We start from the raw sequence: 21,853 nt of genomic DNA on the forward strand, positions 1-21,853 counted from the left end.
TATCCAATATCTAGTTGCTATAAAGGTTTGATATGAAAATATCGTTACCAATCTTTGATAGTGTTTTTCAGTCTTGCTTCCAAATGTTCCTACAGCAGCTGGACATCCCCTCGTTAACGCAAACAACAATATAGAGACAATTGACAGTGAACATTGCTGAAATGTATCGATTAAGTTTATGCAAAATACCACAAAACCAAAATAAACCAAGAAAAATAAATAATTTTATAATCTAAGTCAATCATGGGGCATGTTTTCGGCCTGCTACTCTTAAACATCATATCTATACATTAGCAGTTTCTCACTCCTAGGTCAACCAATATTCAGTGTCACAGATAAGGCTCCTACGGTTAAACGTTTAAACGGATTCGTTTCGATTTTCATTCCTAAACGTTTACGATATCTTTTACCGTTTAATCGAAATTACCATATTGTCTTACGGAATATCTTAATCATTGCCTGTAATCACGGCTTTTATCAATTCCAATTGGTTTATTCCAAAGTAAAAATGGAAAATGGGTGTTTACAACCTTCCGAACAGCATCACCGTGCAATAATCGCTTGTGGCATAATACATTTTTGGTAAAGTTGATTTTCCTTTGATCTTTCAAAAGAGCGACATTGGGACACAATGCAGAAAATGTGTGCCGACACAATCGTGATGAGCCCTGGACATTATTCATTTGTATATGTATTAAAAATAGAAAGTATGTCATCAATTGCCGACTCGAATACATGGTGTAGTATAGTACATAGAAGTACCACCGTTTAAACGGTATCGTTTCGGTTTTTAGCAATCGTGTAAACGTTTACAGAAAATTGTAAACGTGGGAGCCTTAGTCACAGAGAATTAGTGCTCATTAGTTGCCCGATTAACCAGAATTCTAACCTCGGTGAAATGTAGCATTTGTTGGTAATCTTCTTGCTTAAAGAAAAAGGCAATCTCGTTAAGAAAAGGATTCAACCTGTAACACCCGAAGTAAAGGTTCTACCATGGAACCTTATATTCCTCGTAGAAGCATGTTATTTAACCGTAAAATCAATTTTGCAAAGTACATGTATATTAAAAAAAATACAATACATAAACGAAAGTTTATGTTGATTAGTAATCGAATTAATTTACTTTGTCTACTCTGAAAAAATAGGTAAATAATTCATAGTAAGGCTTAAAACGGTAAGTAAAAGGCAAACAGAATCACATGTTGTTTGGTTCATTGTCAATGAACACCAGATTTGACTTTCGCAATTCCAGTGAAAGTTATTAAAGTCCTTCGGTGAGTTACTTCATGGTAGAAAATCGTTTTCTTCTTGATATACGTAATCTAAAATATACAATGATTAACATTTTTGTGAATAGTCCAAATATATACTTTATGTATTTCTATCATAATTTAATTCTATTGGATTGATTTGGTGTAAGTTCGTTTAGAAATAAAAAAGACAGATGTGAAGAGGCACACCAGTAACAATTAGAAATCATTTTGAATAGATACTTACAATAGCGGAGAGTACAATAGATGGAATGTAGTAATCTACCACATCATCCCCATCTTCACCTCGGGAATATTCCAAACCAAGAGCGAACAATGCGGCGCATATTGCACTCACTATGAAGTGATAAAGAGCCGCCTTGTAAAACTCGTCAAAATATTTGCTGAAAATAATAGATCTATAAAGAATCTGGTTGTAAAATGTGTTGGTAATTTGTCAAGGCGTTTTTCCTTTTACTTTTGTTATGAAATATAGACATTTGTAACCGAAAACCGAATCTGAAACAAATTACACACAAACGCACGCACACACACGATACAAACCAACATTTTTGCGTTCAGAAAATATTCAGAATTTGTGAATTGAAAATTATCAGTATTCATCGTCGTTTATTGAAATAAAACCATACATTGTCACATGTTGCAAAAATTAGAAGTCATTTGCACTGCAAATTGTACTTGGGTTTTAAACAAAACCGCTAATAAGATATACATACTTCGAATCAATTTACAACCGACAATGCTTTTTAATAAAATAAAGTAATGGAATACATTGATATTTTGTTTCACATTTATAAATTATTTGCTACTAAAAGTGACGAAAAAAATAAACTAATCTTCTCATTGTAATAAAAGTTATCAATTTGAAAATAAAACATTTTAAATAAAGATCATTTTAAGTAAAGATCATTTTAATGAAACGCAGATTGGGAAATATAATTAGAAGAAACTGTACATACAACATAGCAACGTCGATATGTTTTATATATTCCTTATTTAAATCTGATTGATTCCATTCACATTTGTAAACTTAAAGTTTGTATTAAGAATAAACATAAATATAGCGACAGGGAAAATATAATTTTAATAACTAGTGGTATATTGTCCTTCAAAGTAAAAGCTGAAATGGCATGTTAAACTTTTGAATGGATTACAGTGAACAAAATATGTATGTACAAGCTTATACATTATGTAAGGTAGAGCACCCCGTATAAATGAAAATATTTTAAGAGTCAAAGTGTATTATAAATATACTCTGGACTTTAATGGGTAACGTTTGCTGTGTAGTTTGAAAAATAGTGATGATTTTGTTCAAACTTGTAGCAGTGAAACAAATAAACATGTATACATTGTATATGTTTCATCAGTTTAAAATGGTTTCTTTATTCGATAAAAACATGTAGTACCATAAAGATTTTAATCATAAATATTTAAAACCAACGAACATGTACTAACTCTTGGTCTCGCACTGATACAAAACAAATGTCTCTTACTAATACGTATAATTTATTCTGGGCGGTCTTTTGAATCGTGTTGCAAATACGAGAAACAAGGGGCGTCCGTAGCCGAGTGGTTAGGGTCATTGATTTTAAACCACTTGCCTCTCAACCCTGCGGATTCGAATCCTGACAGGGACTTTGGTTTCTTTCATGTGAGGAAGCTATCCAGTTAGCTTACAGAACGTCAGTGGTTCTACTCAGGTGCCCGTTCGTGCCTAAAAATAATACACGGAAGGGCATCTGAGGTCTTCTTCCACCAGTAAAGCTTTTATAAAATTTTATATTTGTATATAATTATGTTTCAAAAACAATTTTCAAACATCGAAGAATATGTAAAATATGTACTGCAAATATTTGTCCACATTATATTTAACCATTAAAATATATGTATTCATTTTTCGTAGTGAAAAAAAATGACTTAGACTTAATAGAAAATAAATTTCTAATTACCTCCCTTTATTAACATGAAATGTAATATTCGGTAACTTTATAAATTTCTATCTTGATATTCCCAGACAGTTCAGAAAATTAAAACTTAAAAAGCCATTTCATAAATTCAGCAAGTAATGAATAAGGATTGCAAATCTGTAGTCCGATAGGATCATCACTGTCAGCTGCTCAAGTTCTATATGTTTCTTTCTTACAGCCATCAAATGAACCTTTGTTACAAGAAGGACAAGACGTGCTATGAAAATGCGTAATTGACAAAAAATGTCACAATGCTAGTATCCGCAAGTGTGAAATATATCTTTGAATATATGTTTGAACGCTTAAGTAATAAAAGTTTTAAGGAATCTTGTAATGTTTGGAAAACAGGCAGAAGAATAGGCTTTTAAACTGTGAAAATTTGTAGTACCATTTATTCACAAAAATGCCGTATATTTTGCGTACAAGTAATCAATCAAACATTGGCCAACCACAAACACATTTTAATCTATATAAAGGTGTAAGAAAACAATACAAAATTCATAATCACTATCAAAATACTTTTTTGCAATCGTTTTATATTGTAAATATCCCGAGAAATAAGTTTTACATACACTGTCTCATTCCATAAAGTGTGACGCGGTACATCAAAAGAAAAAAAAGATATATTCTAGCTAGTATTACCATTACGGAAATATGATTTTTCAAAGTCCTCACAATTTCAATACGTTGAACATGTTTCAATTACTTTTTTGTTCCTTGAACAATTTATGTCATCAGTATTTGTAAGGTTGCTGCACTACTAGTTCAGTTTCCGGAAACGCATGTCCCGAATAAAGGCCACTGCGTGAAGGTGGAGTCAAGTTAGCATGTGTTTCTATTCCGGCGGAAATGATGTCATTGTAAGACGGAGGTGGTAGTCGTGGAAGAGCAGGATTTACAGGTTCTAGTTTTACATACTCGTTTTCGTCGTCTGACGAATTGCTTGAAGACGCTAATTTGAAATCTGGACTGTCGGGGACATCGTTTAGTTTGTCGCTTCGTTTATTTTTTAAACTGTTTAACTGAACGACCACTTTGCCAACAATGGAAAGAAGTTTCTTGTTTCTTTTTGGTAAGGGTTTTACGATGTCAGCGTCAGCTCGTTGTAATTTAGGTAAACGTCTTCCTATTAATGAATCATCGTAATATTGCCGCTCTAATCGTGGCGCGTGACTTGCTTTCAAACTTTTGTCGTCTATATTTGCCTTGGTTTCCTTTTTCGGGGCATTCGAATTTCTATTTTCTGTACTGATATTTCTGTTTGGTTTTGGCGTTGGCTTAAAATTCGTTCTCGTTTGCGGTGAAATTCGCGCAGGAAACTGATTGCTACTTTTTTCTCTTGCTGTAAAGATGAAATAAAACGGAACTACGTGTAATATATGTACAACAATAATGATTATGGCGAGTGCGAGATTTACACCAACGTTTATACTATATGAGCACCTGCTCCTGGAGCCATGACATATGCCCGCTGTTCCGGTAATGATTGCTCCAATTAAAGCCCAGAGACAGGAAATTGTGTTCAGGAAAATGTAAACGATTCTCTGAAAACAAGAAAAATAGTTGAAAATTAGGGATTATACATGACTCCGTGTATTTAAGAATCTTAATAATCTTAATTGTATTAGGATCAAAAGATAGATTTTAGACACAAGGCGATTACTTACATGAAATTATATCATGAATATTCTCTTTACATTTATCATAATGATGGTGTCAAACACTCTGTTGATAACCAACACATCATATTTACAGACGTAGACATTTTAGTTATGAAATTTTATATAGTTACAAACCATTCGAGCGAATCGTTGATCACTAAGAGAGTTGGTGATAGTTCCTATAAACACAGTATACTTTGTTCGCACACAGAACAGCTCCAGCGCAATCACTGCCAGCACAAATTGCTGAAATTATGAAATAGCAGTATAACAGAATATTGTTACCTTATTTTGACTCTTTTTGTATATTATTCAAAGTGCAACCACCAGAGCTTGGAATGATATCTAAATCAGGCATGTAAACTTAATTTTAAGTTTTGTCCCTAAAACACAATTTTTAACCATTAAGTTGAATGATAAAGATTGTATGTTGATGTTAAGATTGTATTTTAGTATACTTACAATTCCTGACAATACTATAGCAGGTATATAATAATCTATTACATCATCTCCGTCGGAACCCGTGGAGAACTCTATACCGAGAGCAAATAATGCTGCACATACTACACTCAGTAGAAAATGATAAATGGCTAGCTTGTAATACTCTTCGCATAAAGAATGGCTGAAATCAAGGCAAAACTTTCATGAATTGATTAAATACCAATGAAAAGTGAGATCTACTTGATTAGGGAAAGCTATTGCAGTTCTTTCTTTATATGTTCAAAATCAATTAATCAACACATGATTGCAGAAAGAAATGCACTGTTTATTTAAATAAAGACTAAAACATTTGAGATAATTCGTTTCTATCGGTGTTTTAAATTGACAGTAATCATTTGTAGGTTTAAGATTTGTGAAAACAGTCGATGGACGATAAGCCAACAGAAGTAAAGAAATATAATCTAGTATAATCATATATTCAAGGAGAATAATTTACTTAACATTTAGGGAGGTAATATACACACAATTAGCAATCCATTAAGAACACGGTTGGTTCGTATTTAGGGAGAACACCCTTATTGTTCAATGCAAATCGCGTTGATGGTATTAGGTAAATACATTGGTTACATTTTGTTACTGTTAAAATGTTCACTTGCATAAATTGAGAAATACAAGTTCAAATTGCAATACATGTAATATTTATTAAAAGTAATACATCGAGCACTAAAATACATTGAGCAATGAAATGCATTGAGTACTGAACATTGAACACTAGAATACATGGAGCACTGGAATCACACTAGGCACTAGAATACACCGAGCACTTAAATACACCGAACACAGGAAAACACTAAATATTCTATCCAAAATTGAAACAAATAAATATCATTTATGTAAATGAGGTTTTTTTTTAATACTTACAATGGTTTGCAGTTCATTGGCATTATGTTGAAATCCTTAAAGAATATTTAATCGTAAAGTATTTATAACAAAATTATTGTGACTACAATAAGGCAATGTAAAATGAATGATTTAAAATTTCTTAGTTACAAACCGACATAAGTAAACCACCAAATTACTTACCACTGTATAGAGTAACATAATAAGGATTAGGCTTAGTTCGATAGGATATGTATAAATGTTTTTCATTCAGGTTGGTCTACATTCTCTCAAGTTTTGAAATATATATAATATAGATAATTATGTAAGTCATTAAAGCTTTCAGTGTAAGACATTAAGGGACCAAGATACGGAAAAAGAGATGCAGCTATCGGCAACCAGAACTTATAAAACATTTTGCTCTACAACCAGAACTTATAAAACATTTTGCTCTACATGTACAATGGATTTGCCTTGTTTTGAATTTAAAACTTGATGAATTTCAAAATCAAAATACAAGAATTGAGCTACCTACAGTATATAAATTCTGATCAGATTTCCCGGGTGTTCAGGCCAGCTTGGCTACATACTGGCAGGCCAGATTGGCTACATACTGGTGTCAAAGTTTTTAGAGTTTGAAAACACTGGAACGATCACTTTGATATTTTCCTGTATTTACATGTATTCTTAATTTAAAAAAACCCAGAATTGGACCTACAACCTTTAATTATACTCTTTATTAATGCATAATTATTCTGTTTATTGTTGGTGGATTTTCAGTCAACACAAAAGGATACTAGTTACAAGAGCACTGACTCCTAGAAATCTGTTTTTATAGATATAATCAATATAAACACATGTAGCATGCGCAATTAGTTTGTACAGATTTTTTTTTAAATATTGAAACAGGTATTTTTTTTCAAGGGAGAGAAATATCGTTAAACTATTGGAACTGGAAGTCTTTGAAACTGACACATTTTAGGTGAAGTACAAATGTACCTTTAAATGAAAATCAATTCTTCTTCGATTGCCCACCCTCAACATTTTAATGGACAAGTGAAATTGATTTACTCATGTGAATAGAATCGTTAGCGATAAGTAGGTGGTTAGACATACAGACGTATTGTAAATTGGTAGTGGAAAAATTTATATCTTTAAATAATAGAACAAGTGGTAGAATTTCAGTGGTTCGGACAAGTTCAAGTTCCGGGTGGATTACTTTATCGATAACCGATATTTAATTTAACGTTCCAATAGGTCTTAAACAGGGACGTTCTTAAATCACATACGTGTTTGAATATAAAAGTCTAAATATATTTTCAAATGTCACTTAACGGGTAATAGTCAATAGAGATTTAAAGTGTAGTATGAGAAAACCTTGAATATATTTAATCTTCAACATGTATTTATATAGTCCATAAAAGAGAGTGTAGGGCAGTGTTTATACATGTTTACATTGGATATAACCCGAGAAAATTACTACTGATCACGATATTATTTAACTATTGAAAATGATATAGCAAGTAAAAGTATATAAGAACTGAATATTGGCATGGAATGACTCATAATACAATGATACTAAAGACTAAAGTAGAGAATTTGGGATATCTTTAAGAGCGAGCATGATAAATATTACAGGTAACTAAATTTTGTTCTTTTGTTTTTGTTTATTAGAGTAAAGTTGATGCTAATTATTGATTTCTATGACATTCATTAACACTGTGTGGTGATGCCATACAACAGTAACCTATATAAACAAAGCGTTAAACGCTACTCAATATCAAGTTCTATCATATTTAAAACAGGAATAAACTGAAAATAATGATATTGTACATTTTTGTTTTAGACTTATTTTTTGTTTATTCAAGAATGATTGGTTGTAAGGTAACATGCGGATGTTAAAGTTTTAAAAAGGAAGCTAAAAATGTAAACATGTATTTACGACTAGCGCCAGATCTCCTGCATGGTTATTAACAAGACGCACCGTGTTTGAACGTTTTGAGAAGAGATTTCGTACTTTTGATTGACAAGCAATCTTTCACTATGAACCTAACTTTATTTTACAATATTTTCAGGTTCCTTTTACCGTTTGGTAAATGACTCAAGCAGATTTTTCCGAAATGCACAGTATTATCATATTGTTATTGCGGTATGTATGTTAGGGACAGGGGTGACATCTATAATTCTCTCTAACGGATCTAACGGAGACGCAAAAGTGCCTTATTTCTTTAGTGCTTTTATTGCCGGAGCATGGGTAAGCATATAACATTTCTTACTGAATTAACATAATGTGTGTTACATTTATATACGTTTTAATGCGTGAACAAGTCTATTTTAGCTGGCTTGAAACAGTATAGTAGTTTGGTACATATATACATGTATATTACATATGTTTTGAAAGAAATAATTTATATTTTTTATCACAAATTACGCAAGGACTTGACTTGATGTGCGTTTCTGATGCAATTTCCCTTTTATAACTTCTTTTTTACGTCAAAGACAATCCGAAGAAGAAGGGTTTTTATTGCATGAATAAACGAATGTATATTTAATGCACTCATTGTTGCAGGGTTGTATTTTCATTATTGGCATGTAATAAATAAATATCGCCGAATACTCGAGAAACATACCCTTATCAAAAGTTTGTATGATAAAAAGTTTGTATGATTAATTTTAACCAGCTGTATATATATATGAACTGTATTTTCAGCATATTGTTTCGGCTGTGGTGTGCCAGGTGTGTATATATTACCTGTCAGGTGAGAGAAGTGGAGTCAGCACAGCTACTGTTTCGGTATGTCATTTTTAGAAAAGATTTAAATAAAGCGAAAGTGTATGACTACAATGTACATGTACTTTATAACAAGCCATTTGCTAATTATTCCATTATTTAATTGTTATCATAACTAACTGTATGATCAACTATGTTGTGTTGTTAGATTGATTTGTTATTTCTCTCTCTTTAATGTCTTATACATAAAGATACCCTTAAACATGTGCTATGGAACGCCGTATCTCTCTTTTTGGACGTCCTCTACAGTATGTTTTATTGTCTACTTAAATGATCATGTTATTTTGTGACTTGTGTATCATAATTGGCGTCCGCGCCGAAGCGCGGCGCTCTTATGGAATGAGATCAGATTTTGTGAAAGGGCGACAGCAACTTCTCGAGCCTTTTAGTCGGTCATAATAAAAGCCGAAAATTCCGATCGGTATGAGGGTGCTTGATTATTAAATAAGAATGAAATGTCGCGATATGTTACAATGAATTTTCGCAATCTGGGGCGTACCTTGGCTTATTTTAAGTATACGCCGAGTTCAGGTCTTTGGTCGAGACTTATATCAAAGATAGCTCTTTGCTATTACCAGGGATTGTACTACTTAAAAATTGTCTTTATCTATAGTTATGAAAGTAACATCAAGTACATGTATTGAATGTAAGAGAAATTGCACAGTCTAGCTTATACACTGGCTTAAATGATTCATAAAAAAGTTATTTACGACCGTGTATCAGAAAAAACTAAACATAGCCAGGTGTCTCTATTGTTATAAAGATGGGTATAAGAAGTTTTTTCCTTGTTATTTTTCTTATGTTTCACCATACCGAAACATGAGATATAATCAAGGAAAATATTATTTAAAATGATCTGTATAACGATAATACAAGCACAATAGCTTAAATGTTTTAGTGTAACAATAAAGTATCGTGTTCACAGCTAAATTGTAGTATCGCGTGATCATTTAAGTCCTTTAAAAGTACATTGTATTTCCAAATGCGCATTATGTCAATGTTAAAGAAAATAATTTTTATCTTTAACAGTGTTTTCTCAACTATTTTGTTTCAATTTTCATCCGAAATGTTTAAATTAGTTCAGTACATTGTAAAATGACTAACGCACATAAAAGCATGTTGGTATATAATCAGAAGTAGGTGAAAATAAAAGAATCTGGACTTGACGTGTCTACGGAGCCCCTAAGGTGACATTTTCCACACTTTTTTCCCCGGAATTTAATTCGTTTTTACGAAATAATAATTCGTAATTACGAAATAATAATTCGTTTTTACGAAATATTAATTCGTTTTTACGAAATATTAATTCGTTTTTACGAAATATTAATTCGTTTTTACGAAATATTATTTCGTTTTTACGAAATATTAATTCGTTTTTACGAAATATTAATTCGTTTTTACGAAATATTATTTCGTATTTACGAAATATTATTTCGTAATTACGAAATATTAATTCGTTATTACGAAATATTAATTCGTTTTTACGAAATATTATTTCGTAATTACGAAATATTATTTCGTAATTACGAAATATTATTTCGTAATTACGAAATATTAATTCGTAAAAACGAAATGTTATTTCGTAATAACGAAATAATAATTCGTAAATACGAAATAATATTTCGTAAAAACGAATTAAATTTTTTCTAGCGTTTCAAAGAGTTTTGGTAATAGTTATAAATAAGGCCTCAAAACTAAGTTCCTGACTTAATATAAGGCATGTACATGCAATATAAATAGTGATTTTTGTTCTCCCCAAGTTTTTTTAACTTTACACTATTGTACATAAATTAAAATATTCGCATGTCAATAGCGTTGAGTCACAGCCGTGATAGTACACGCGCTAGGAAAATTTACTTAAAATGGGGGTCCTGTGCTTTAAATCCAAACACGGACATTTCTAATACTAAATTGTGAGGAAATATTCATTTTAAATTGATTAGATTAGTGAAATCTGGACCAACCCCCTCCTCGTCCCATAAGTTTTACTTATGTATATGATAAAAGAACGGAATAATATAGCATGTTTCTGTTTTAAAGATACATGTCGTAAAAGATTGCCTCAAACATTAAAACATTGCTGATAGGAACATGTATTTGACAATGGGGAAAAAAGACCATTTTGGATAGAGAATGACTTCTCACTCAAAAACCCTGTTCACTTAAATATAATAACTTGAGAACCATTCGGCTTATAATCGCAAAGTTGATCAAGGCATGTAAATGACCCATTTGTGAGATTAATAGGTTCATTATCAAGCTCAAAATGACCTTAAGTAAGATTTCGTAAAAACGAATTGATATTTCGTAATTACGAAATAACATTTCGTTTTAACGAATTAATATTTCGTTTTTACGAATTAATATTTCGTAATAACGAAATAATATTTCGTAATTACGAAATAACATTTCGTAAAAACGAATTAATATTTCGTAAATACGAATTAATATTTCGTAAAAACGAATTGATATTTCGTAATTACGAAATAACATTTCGTTTTTACGAATTAATATTTCGTAATAACGAAATAATATTTCGTAATTACGAAATAACATTTCGTAAAAACGAATTAATATTTCGTAAATACGAATTAATATTTCGTAAAAACGAATTGATATTTCGTAATTACGAAATAACATTTCGTTTTTACGAATTAATATTTCGTAATTACGAAATAATATTTCGTAAAAACGAATTAATATTTCGTAAAAACGAATTGATATTTCGTAATTACGAATTAATATTTCGTAAAAACGAATTAAATGCCGGGGGAAAAGTGTCGAGAATGTCACCTTAGGGGCTCCGTACGTGTCTTATTATCTCTTATATAGGTATAGTATATTTATCTATGTTTTATTTATGTATAGATGAGACTATATATATCATTGTTTACAGAAGGTTGCAATTTATTTCTATAGTCAATAAAATAAGACGGTAGAAACAACTTTATATATTGATATTTTTGTAGGTCAAATACTTTTTTGTAAATATAAGTTGACTATGGTTTGGGACGATAGATGTGGGCAATGGTTTTGAATAAAATTGATATAAGATGAAAGAATGTTACTAACTTAGAAATATATAATAACTTATAACTATAAGGTAAAATATTAAAAAAAGAATTACATATGGTCAACTCATTTCCATTGTGCTACAGATGTCAAGTGGCAGACAGGACTTAATTTTGCATATAAATGTAAAATAATGAATTCTAACACGACCCGCATTTTTCCCTATTGAACATAGAAGAACCGAAAGTGTGTGTTATTATGCTATAAAATCACTGTTTGACGTTCTATATTTAGACATGTGACGTAATCATTATACACGTGACGTAACCACTAAAAATGTGACGCGGTGACAATAAGTACGGACACAAATCAGGCGCAATTTAGCTAATTATCATGTACGGGCAGCATTTATTTGTTGATGTCGTGTTAGAATCGACATAATATATCCAAATCGGTGATTTTATTGCTTGATAACATCACTGTTTGTCGTTCGGATGCGCATCATTATATCACTCGGGCTACGCCCTCGTGATATAATTCCCCGCATCCGAACTCCAAACAGTGATGTTATTGAGCAATAAAATCACAGTTTGGGATATATTATTTCTTAAATAAATGTTCAGTTTTCATTGATTTTGATTCTGCTGGAAAGATGATTGTAAATTAATTTGACTTTTTATTATCATTATTTGGGTAAATTTGCATTATAACATTGATTATTTTAATAACTCAATCTGCAGAGAGAGAAATTCCAAAGAAATTATTCATATCATATTTTTTTACATTGTGTACGTCATTCCGTGGTTTTGAAGAAAGGCCGAACACTTTTGTTTTCGGAGTCCTTAATAGAATCCGCATACAGTATGATGGTATAAATTAAAATCTTAAGATAATTTAAACGATACCTCCATAAAAACTTTTATTACAGGGATTCCAGACTGAAACAACGATAGATCAATTCTCACTAAAATTGTGTATACATATTATCAAAATAGGTAACACATATTTGAATTAGGAAACATCCTCAGCATACCTAAAAAATCAATTAGGAGCTACAAATATGTTTATTGATCTATTAGTGCTGCAAATAGACTCAAATAACTCGCTTATTTAGGGGAGTAACTGGTCCCCGATCATAAACAGGGGGTTTCATATACCAAAATGTTCGGTTGGGTCCCTAGATTACGAAATAGGATTTCATTTTTGCCATAAGTGCTAGCGGACTAAGAAATCCAAGATGGCGTCCAAGATGGCCGCCAAAATATGAAAATAATCATTTATTATTTATTACTTAAATTTGCAAGCATTAACTTTTAAAAAAAGTTTTTTTTTAAACATTTTGGTATTGAATATATTTATTAAATTTAGTTTTAGTATCTATTAATAATGTTAGTAGAATTTTTATGATAAAAACCGATAATTAAGGCTAAATATTTCTAAAAATTGCTGTTTTTTTTAAATATGTGCTTTACATTTTCTATTTTTTTCTTGCAATTCAATAATGATTTGTTTCCTTATGACTGATTTACAGGAAACAATTTTTTTACAAACAAAATGTGCCAATAAAAGTTATCATTTTAGTATAATTTTTAAAATAATGTGTTTTTTAGTGGGTGGGGTAAAATGGTAATTTTATTAAAATTTTAAAATTCTTCAGATTACTTTATATTTACTGTCTAAAAGACTTGAATCTACTCCTTATTACATATTTCAGAGTCATTGCTCAATGGACAATGCCCTAGTTGAGAAATAAGAGGAAATACATGTTTTTTTTTTTTCAATTTAAAACCTGTGACTTAATGTTTTAACAGCCAATTTTTGCACTTTCTTTCTTTTCCCTCAAAATATTTTATACATATAAATTCTTTCTGGCATATTTTATCAGTAAATAAAACATTGAGAATTTGTTTTTCTTTCCAAAACGTGATCTACTTTAATTGTCATTTAAGTATGTAACTGAGTGGATGGGGGTACATAGCAAATGTATTTAATACTGTTGGGAATTTGCAATATTTAAAGATAAACAAAATTTAAAGAAATTAATGTTTGAAATTTCATTGCATCATTTTATCAAATATGTTTCAAAATGCAGTTATATTGTCACTTGTATGAAATCAGTATTTTCCATGTAAAATAGGAAAACAAGAGGGCCTGATGGTCCTGGCTCCCTCACCTGATACATTCTGCCAGAAAAGGTCAAAATTTTCCAATGTTAGAAAGATATGTGTAAAAGTTCATGAAGAAGGGAAAAGAAATAAGGAACGTGTAAACATATTTGCTGTTTAAATTTTAAGCATTTTAAAATTGAAATTATACTTATATTCTCATATTTCACAATTAGTGCATTGTCTATACAGCAATGACTCTGAAATTTAAGATAAATAGATGTAAGTCTTTTCAGTTGTCAAAAAAAGGTTATATTAGGATACTTGCAGTATTTTGAAATTTAAATAAATTAATCATTCCCCATACCCCACTTAAAAATACACACTATCCCAAAAATGTAATTAAATGACAATTTTTAATGTTAGATTTTGAATTTAACAAGAGCCACCGCCAAAATTTAATACTTTGACCATGATGGTCAAGGTCATTTAAAGGTTAAAGTAAGTTCAACCTTTTAGAAGGTCTTGTCCAAGAGGTTGTTTTGTCCAAGTATGAAATAATCCATTGATTAATTACCAAGTTACAGCCAATTATTTGATAATCTGTTAATATTCAATAAATTTTCTTCAAGGTCAAGGTCATTCATGAGTTAAAGTAAATTTTAATTTAATATACATAAAGGTCCTGACCTAAAATGTCTGAAAATAAAGGTTATCAATTTATAAATAACAAAGTTATAGCCAGTTACAAAACCAAAAATGAAACAAGAGAATTTCATTTATTTGACATTAACAGTCATGTTCAACTTAAGGTCAAGGCAAAATCTTAATTATTAAATATATATATTGGTAACAAGTTGTGTATAAATGAAATCAGTACATAAATAACAAAATTATGACAATTAAAAAATTTTACTTTCACAGTCAAGATTATTTAAAGTTCAAGTTCAAAGTCAGTTCCACCTTTTATTTCATTTAATTACAGTTTTTTGGGATAGTGTGTTTTGTCCAAAGTGTTGTTTTGTCAATGTATGAAGATAATCCATAAATTAATTACCATGATACAGCCAATTGTAGCAAATATCAGTGGAAATTCAATTATTTTACCTTCAAGGTCAATGTCATAAAAAGCCAAGGTCAATTTAAATTTATACATGAAAGTCATATCCTAAAGAATGTTGTGTTATAATATGAAGTGAATTCATTTATCACTAACAAAGTTATAGCCAGTTACAGCCCCCCGACACACACACAAAATAAATAAATAAAAATAAATTTTCTATAATTTGACCTTCAAGGTCAATGTTATTTATGAGTGAAGATCAATGTCTGTCTGGTTAACTCGAAGGTCTATCCTAAAAATATTATTATGTTCAAGTTTGAAGACAATCCATTAGAAAATAACAAAGTTATCTAATAGCAAAAATCAGAAAAAAAAATAAGCAAAATTTAGACATTTGACCTTGGAGGTCAAGGTCATTTATGAATGAAGGTCAAATTTAGTCTTGTCTACTTAAAGATCTTGCCCCAAGGTTGTTGTGGCCAAGTATGAAGACAAAGCATAAAGAAGATTAAAAGTAATGATCACAGTTAAAGTTTGCTGACGGAAGCGTCAACACCGACATGACTGTAACAATACCTCTATTCTTTTAATTATTTTTTTTTATTTTATCTATTTTTTATTATATCGTTTTTAAAAGTCGAGCTTAACATGTTGTTTTCTTTAAAATCAGGCATTATAATTAATTTTTTATTAAAAAGATGAAAAAATAAGAAATTGTATCAAGTATTTTTAAAATCACATTTTTTTCCGTATATTTTTCGTAATTATTTTTTGTTTTTATCATCAAAAAATATAATTACCTTAAAACACATATTAAAACTGCATTTAAGGAACACAATTAATACAAGAATGAAAAGAAAGAACTTATTGCTAAGTTTTAACTGCCAAAATTCAAGTAATATAAAGTAAATTATAATTTTCATATTTGTGGCGGCCATCTTGGACGCCATCTTGAATTTGTTAGTCCGCCAGCACTTTCGGGGAAAATGAAATTCAATTTCGTAATCTAGGGACTCAACCGAACATTTTGGTATATGAAACCCTCTGTTTATGATCGGGGACCAGTTAGGTGTTCCTAAGCTTAACGAATTTGCAGCACTATATGCCCGATTTGAAATTTTCATTTTTTTTCTTTTCATACGCCCGTGCGTATTTGGCGTATCGGTAGGTACGCCACTGGCAATGCAAACATTTACAAATGAAATAACCTTTTCCGTCAATAAATCGCGCTCTTCGGGGTTTTTTATTTATCATTTTGTAGTACACAGTCGGTTATCATGTCATGGTATGTTATTGTTGTACATGTATCCTAGAATGATCAGTTGATGACCTAAATATTCCAAAAACCTATTTATAGATATATCTTTTTATCACTCCTATCGGTAAATGCCGGTCTCTCCCGGTCTATTTTGACCAGGATTTACTAGTGACCGGCGAATAGTACCACACGTTTATTGTCCGGTCTCTCCCGATTTTGGAGTAGATGTTTGATATCGTTACAATTGGAAAAAAACAACAATAGCATGTTTCATTTTATCTATATGAGATAAAAACAATAAATATGTACACGGATTTATATGTAATATAAATCCGTGATATGTACAATAATTGAGAAAAAGGTACATTTTTTATGGTATTAAAATGACATTATCAACTTTGAAACATTTTATTTAATTATTCAATTTGTTATCCGTGTTTTAGTAAAGATGCCGAGGAATTATTCAAAGTTACAAATTAGATTTTATGAATTATTCAATTGATCGATAATTTAAAAAATGATAAAGAAAAATACAATGTACATGTACATGGTTTAAGAATAAACAATATTATATATTGAAAGATAAACCATAATTTACTGACTTTTTCCAGTTAAGCTTTTACTTATAATCGTCGGTCAATATGACAATTGAATTCTTAAAATTTATTTTACAATTTTAATAAAAAAGAGTAGTAAAAACTCAGTATTAAAATAGCACATAAAACACAAAAAGAATAAAAGAAAACAATATTCATAAAATTTGTATTTTTTTTAAATTAAAATTAATAGATATTACAATTATTGTATAATAAACAATTATGCTCAACGTGATCAACATGGTAATATAACCAGTGTCATATTTTTACTAACTTAAAGTGTGAACAGATACCTTAAGGGGGTCTTCGCTAATAGCGATAACATGTACATAATAAGGGACAAATGTGTGGTACGTGTTGATCATGCGTTACACATATGGATTATAAATGATTGCATACATGTATATCCGTTGCTATTAATAACCACGATCATAAAGAAATAACAAGTAATATTCTAATCTCTAGCATGCCAATCAAAGTTCATAATGAACAATGTCTTTCGTCCGCTCATTCATAAGTGGTATACATTTCTGGTAGTTTATAAGAATATCTTGTCATCATATGTGTACTAGTTCATCTTCACTTGCTGCATTTCTTGCTTGGACGCCCTTTGATGCTTTGCATCAATGCTTTTCTTGTTATATAATTATTATAACGTTCGTGCAATCTTGACGAAAAAAAATCATGCTATTTATCGTTATCTCTTAAATATCAATAGACAGATTACGGTTTTCCATAGTTTGCATATTAAGGTTTAGAGTACCATAAAAGAATTTTAAAAAACTCGAATTTAGCTTTGCTATTGTCCGTCTGATACTTCTCTTTACTATGCACCACCTAACCTATATACAGGACAGGTACACGTACTACCAGAGCCATGTGTCCTAACTGAGAATTTCCCAAGGCTTAAAATGTATTCACAATTAAACTATTGGCCTAAAATTTTATTTATTCTCTAGTGATTACCTTCTTTAAAGATCTGCAAAGTTTAACTGTTTGTCAAAGTTATATGGCTTTAAAACAGGCAGTTCACATCAAAATTATCCCCTTTATTGAACATGTTAATATTTCATGAGACTTCAGTTTAATTTAATTAAGATGACTGATTAGTTTTCATGTTAATTTTACAGGTACGTATCTACTCCATTTTATGCTCCGTGTTCGTTCTATTCAACGTAATGGGTGTGGTGTTCACTGTGGTCAATGGATTGTGCATCGAGAGCCAGATGTGTTACTATGACAAAAATCACGTGTCAAACAGAATCATGGCGATTCTACTTATTTTAGAACATTGTGTATCAACTTTAGCAACTATTATTCTTGCAAAGAGATCTCACTTAATAGAATCAGAACTAGCAGCAGATGCATCAATTAAACTCAATACCCACTTTAGTTTTAGTATCCGTACCACAAAAAAATCTTTGCAACAATCGGACAGTTCTCGCAGTCAGCAAACAACACCAGAAAATCAGACAGAATCCGGTCTATCCGAGGTACAAAATAAAGGAGGACATGTTTTAACAACCATTGAAATATCAGCAATGGCACACAGGAAGACGCACAGACGGTCAAAATCACAACCAATCAATCTTAAGCAGCTTGGTATAAAACCGATAGAAATTGAAGGACAAGTATTTTCTATATACTCTGATTCAGAATCAAAAGACAACCAAAAAAGTCGCAAGAAAAAGAAGCGTTTCATTTCACCAGGTAAAACAAACCGTGTCAAAGCAAGTATTGAATTAAAAACAGATAAAAGAATACGATCAAAATCTGTTGGAGATGATCTTGATCACTCTTTCTCAGGAGATGAAAGTCTTTCAAGTTTTGGAACTAGAATGTCAGTAGAAGATCGGAAGCAGCTATTAGGTCAAATGGAAAAAATCCGTCGGACTACAGTTCCGCTTCCGGTTGATCAAAATGAAGCAGACGACATATTTTATGTGAAACCTGTCCATGAAACTGAGGACGTCGAAAATAAGCAGCAAATATTGTTGAAAGAACAGCAAAAACTTCAAAGAAAACAGCAGAAATTACAACAAGAACAAGCAAAACTTTTTGAAAAACAAAGAAAATTGTTTCAAGTCCAACAGGAACAAGACAAACCATACACATATATGGAGCCCCCTCCGTACGATGCGTTGGAGAGTGAAGCCAATGGTAGAACAATTCTTAATTTAGAAGCAGATGGAAATATGGATAGTCCGCGCGAGAGTGAAGCCAATGGTAGAACAGTTCTTAATTTAGAAGCAGATGGAAATATGGATAGTCCGCGCGATATATCGCTGTGATAGCAATGTAATTGTAATCTATTACATGGCAATTTATTTATTCTATAAATATTTAATATAAATTCATTATTTTATTAATACATGTATTTAATATAAATCAACACTCCCAATTTATCAGGCTTCCATTTGTCATTGTTTCTTCCCTCTACTTAAGAGATATCTTTATGAAGGTATATACACCTGCTTTATGTAATACTCATTGATTTCATGTTTTCATTTATATATAACTATACTCATTTCTGTTTATTCTGTCATCAAGAAATGTAAGCAAGATCTTTATATATGTATGTGCAATATGGAGCCGAAATAAAACACTTCTGTGCAATGTTTGTGGCACTGATAATGCAATTACACTGAGATATTTGATGAAATTTCACAATTTTCTTTTTTTCCACAAATTTCAATAGAGTACATTTCATTATATGATCGTTTCCTTGGTCACCGTAAGAGATCAGCATTGCTATAAGCTACTAATACTACATCTATCGACTAATACACTTTGATAGAAAACCCTGGAATGATTGAATTAAATGATTAATAAACGAACGCACACTTATTTAGTTGTTTCTCCCCAAGTGTTGTTGGGACATAAACAAGTAGATTTAACTATTCATGAAAGCATATACACCAGACTGGAGCTTAACTCAAGTAGTTACAGACGAAAATGTGTAACCTAGATTTATGGCCATACAGATAAATAACAAAACTTCTTAAAGTAGTTAGAAATTAGAATTTTTCTATCCGAATTATTTAAAAATTGACTTTGTTTAACTGATCGGCTATAATGTTAAGTAGCAACCTTTGTTTCTAATAAACAAACACATAACGTCAACCAAGATTTTTCCAGGGACACAGTATTCGTCATTTTATTTGCACATATTGCATATTTCACTAGAATTGGATATTGTATTGGATTTAACAGTTTCGATTGATCATCAGATCAATATACTTTTGCTGAATCATACTTCCTGTTCATCTCTTATCTCGTTATTTTGAATCTAAAAACGATTGATTTTCATGTTGTTGAAGCTAAAATAAACACTTCAGTCTACGTACATGTACTTCTCATTTGTTTTATAGAACACAGTCTGTCAGCTGGCTTTTGAAAGTAAATATAAGAATAGCAATAAATTCTATAACATAGGATTTCGCTATATATCTACGGACTTTAAATTGCACCCATGACAAAACCGACAAGTTTCAACTTTAATTTTGCTTAAATTATGGTAACTTTGCTATTTTTAATTCATACTTGTGTGACATAACTGAATGTTATAACCTAAACTTTGACGTAAAGTTATTGAAATTCGCTTAAATTCGTTTGCCTTTAATTGACATATTTCAATCATACAAAAAACATCACTTAGGACAACATCAGCATGTTAAATTATTTAAGCATTGCCTTGACTATTAAATTTGCTTAATGTTGCCATGTCTTTGTCATTAATATACAAGCCTCAGACAATAAGTACCTCTGGCCGCGTGGACTCAAATTCCGCCAGGGACAAGTCCTTGTTCCATAAGAAAACCAAAACTGAACAACGTACACTCATTGGATGGTCCCAGAAACGGATTTGATGATGTTTCAACACAATTGAACTAAAATAAATTCAAAAACTAAACTAAAACACTTGTGAAACAAGTGACCCGAGGGCTATTTCATTTTTACACTAGAGACATTAAAATATTTGCTGCTTGCACTCTTAGGTCGACATATCAGCGTTTATTTTATCATATCTATTAATTCGATAAAAAGGTTATGATAATAGTATGAATGATTTTGATTTGTGTATCTGACTTTGTTTTATTCGAATTTAATTTAATGTTTTTTCAATAAATTGCTTATCACTCCACAGTAGAAACACGGATTTAAATTACATTAAAGTCCGTGGTAGAAAGAAGTTTAAAATCAAGTCTTGACTTTTGAAATTGGTGTTAACTTTTAACCTAACTAAAATACATTTGTAACTGAATAAAATAACGTTACTAATTTCAATTGTTTTCTCACTATTATACGCAATAACTATTTCACAGTGCAGTAAACATGGTATTTCTGTCTGTTTCAGTTCATTAATGGTATTCTAAAAACTAGAACATTTTCCATTACATGATAATAATATTATAGAAGGAAACTATTAATATACATTTCATTAGAAAAACCAGTCAACTAAAAACAAATCGGTTCACGTTTCATTACTTATTTTCTTAAAGGCTATATATCATAATGATTTGTTACATAGACATTTAAAAATTACTGCCCTTTACAAACTGTTCATTCTAAAATATGTGTTCTTGTACACAAGACATCCATTCTGCTGATGAACATCAATTTGACACAATGCCAGATGATGCTTCCTTGGTCATTAGTTTACATAAACAATGGTATATAAGTTTTAATAAATGGTAGTAAATGTGGCATTTTATAAAAAAAAAAATGTTTAATAAAGTTAACTGAAGGTGTCCCGATGTCCTAAAAAGATTACGATTTTTAAATCTCGGTGCAAAGTAATATCAAATT

At 30.7% G+C, this 21,853-nt stretch overlaps 2 protein-coding genes across 2 annotated transcripts; one reads left to right on the forward strand and one right to left on the reverse strand.

Moving 5' to 3' along the window:
- Positions 1-3,454: 3,454 nt before the first annotated feature.
- On the reverse strand, positions 3,455-6,399 carry LOC132751911 (uncharacterized). The gene is made up of 4 exons (XM_060742124.1): positions 6,262-6,399; positions 5,362-5,521; positions 5,035-5,145; positions 3,455-4,782 (listed from the first exon to the last, which is right to left on the reverse strand). The coding sequence occupies exons 1-4, from the start codon at positions 6,282-6,284 to the stop codon at positions 3,973-3,975; spliced, it is 1,104 nt and encodes a 367-aa protein (XP_060598107.1). The 5' UTR covers positions 6,285-6,399; the 3' UTR covers positions 3,455-3,972.
- Positions 6,400-7,114: 715 nt separating this feature from the next.
- Positions 7,115-19,881, forward strand: LOC132751910 (uncharacterized). Its single transcript, XM_060742123.1, has 4 exons — positions 7,115-7,857; positions 8,295-8,473; positions 8,930-9,013; positions 18,175-19,881. The coding sequence occupies exons 1-4, from the start codon at positions 7,842-7,844 to the stop codon at positions 19,333-19,335; spliced, it is 1,440 nt and encodes a 479-aa protein (XP_060598106.1). The 5' UTR covers positions 7,115-7,841; the 3' UTR covers positions 19,336-19,881.
- Positions 19,882-21,853: the final 1,972 nt, after the last annotated feature.

The sequence above is a fragment of the Ruditapes philippinarum genome, unplaced genomic scaffold (genome assembly GCF_026571515.1).
Source record: "Ruditapes philippinarum isolate M1 unplaced genomic scaffold, ASM2657151v2 ctg14678_1_1_1_1, whole genome shotgun sequence".
Classification (NCBI taxonomy): domain Eukaryota; kingdom Metazoa; phylum Mollusca; class Bivalvia; order Venerida; family Veneridae; genus Ruditapes; species Ruditapes philippinarum.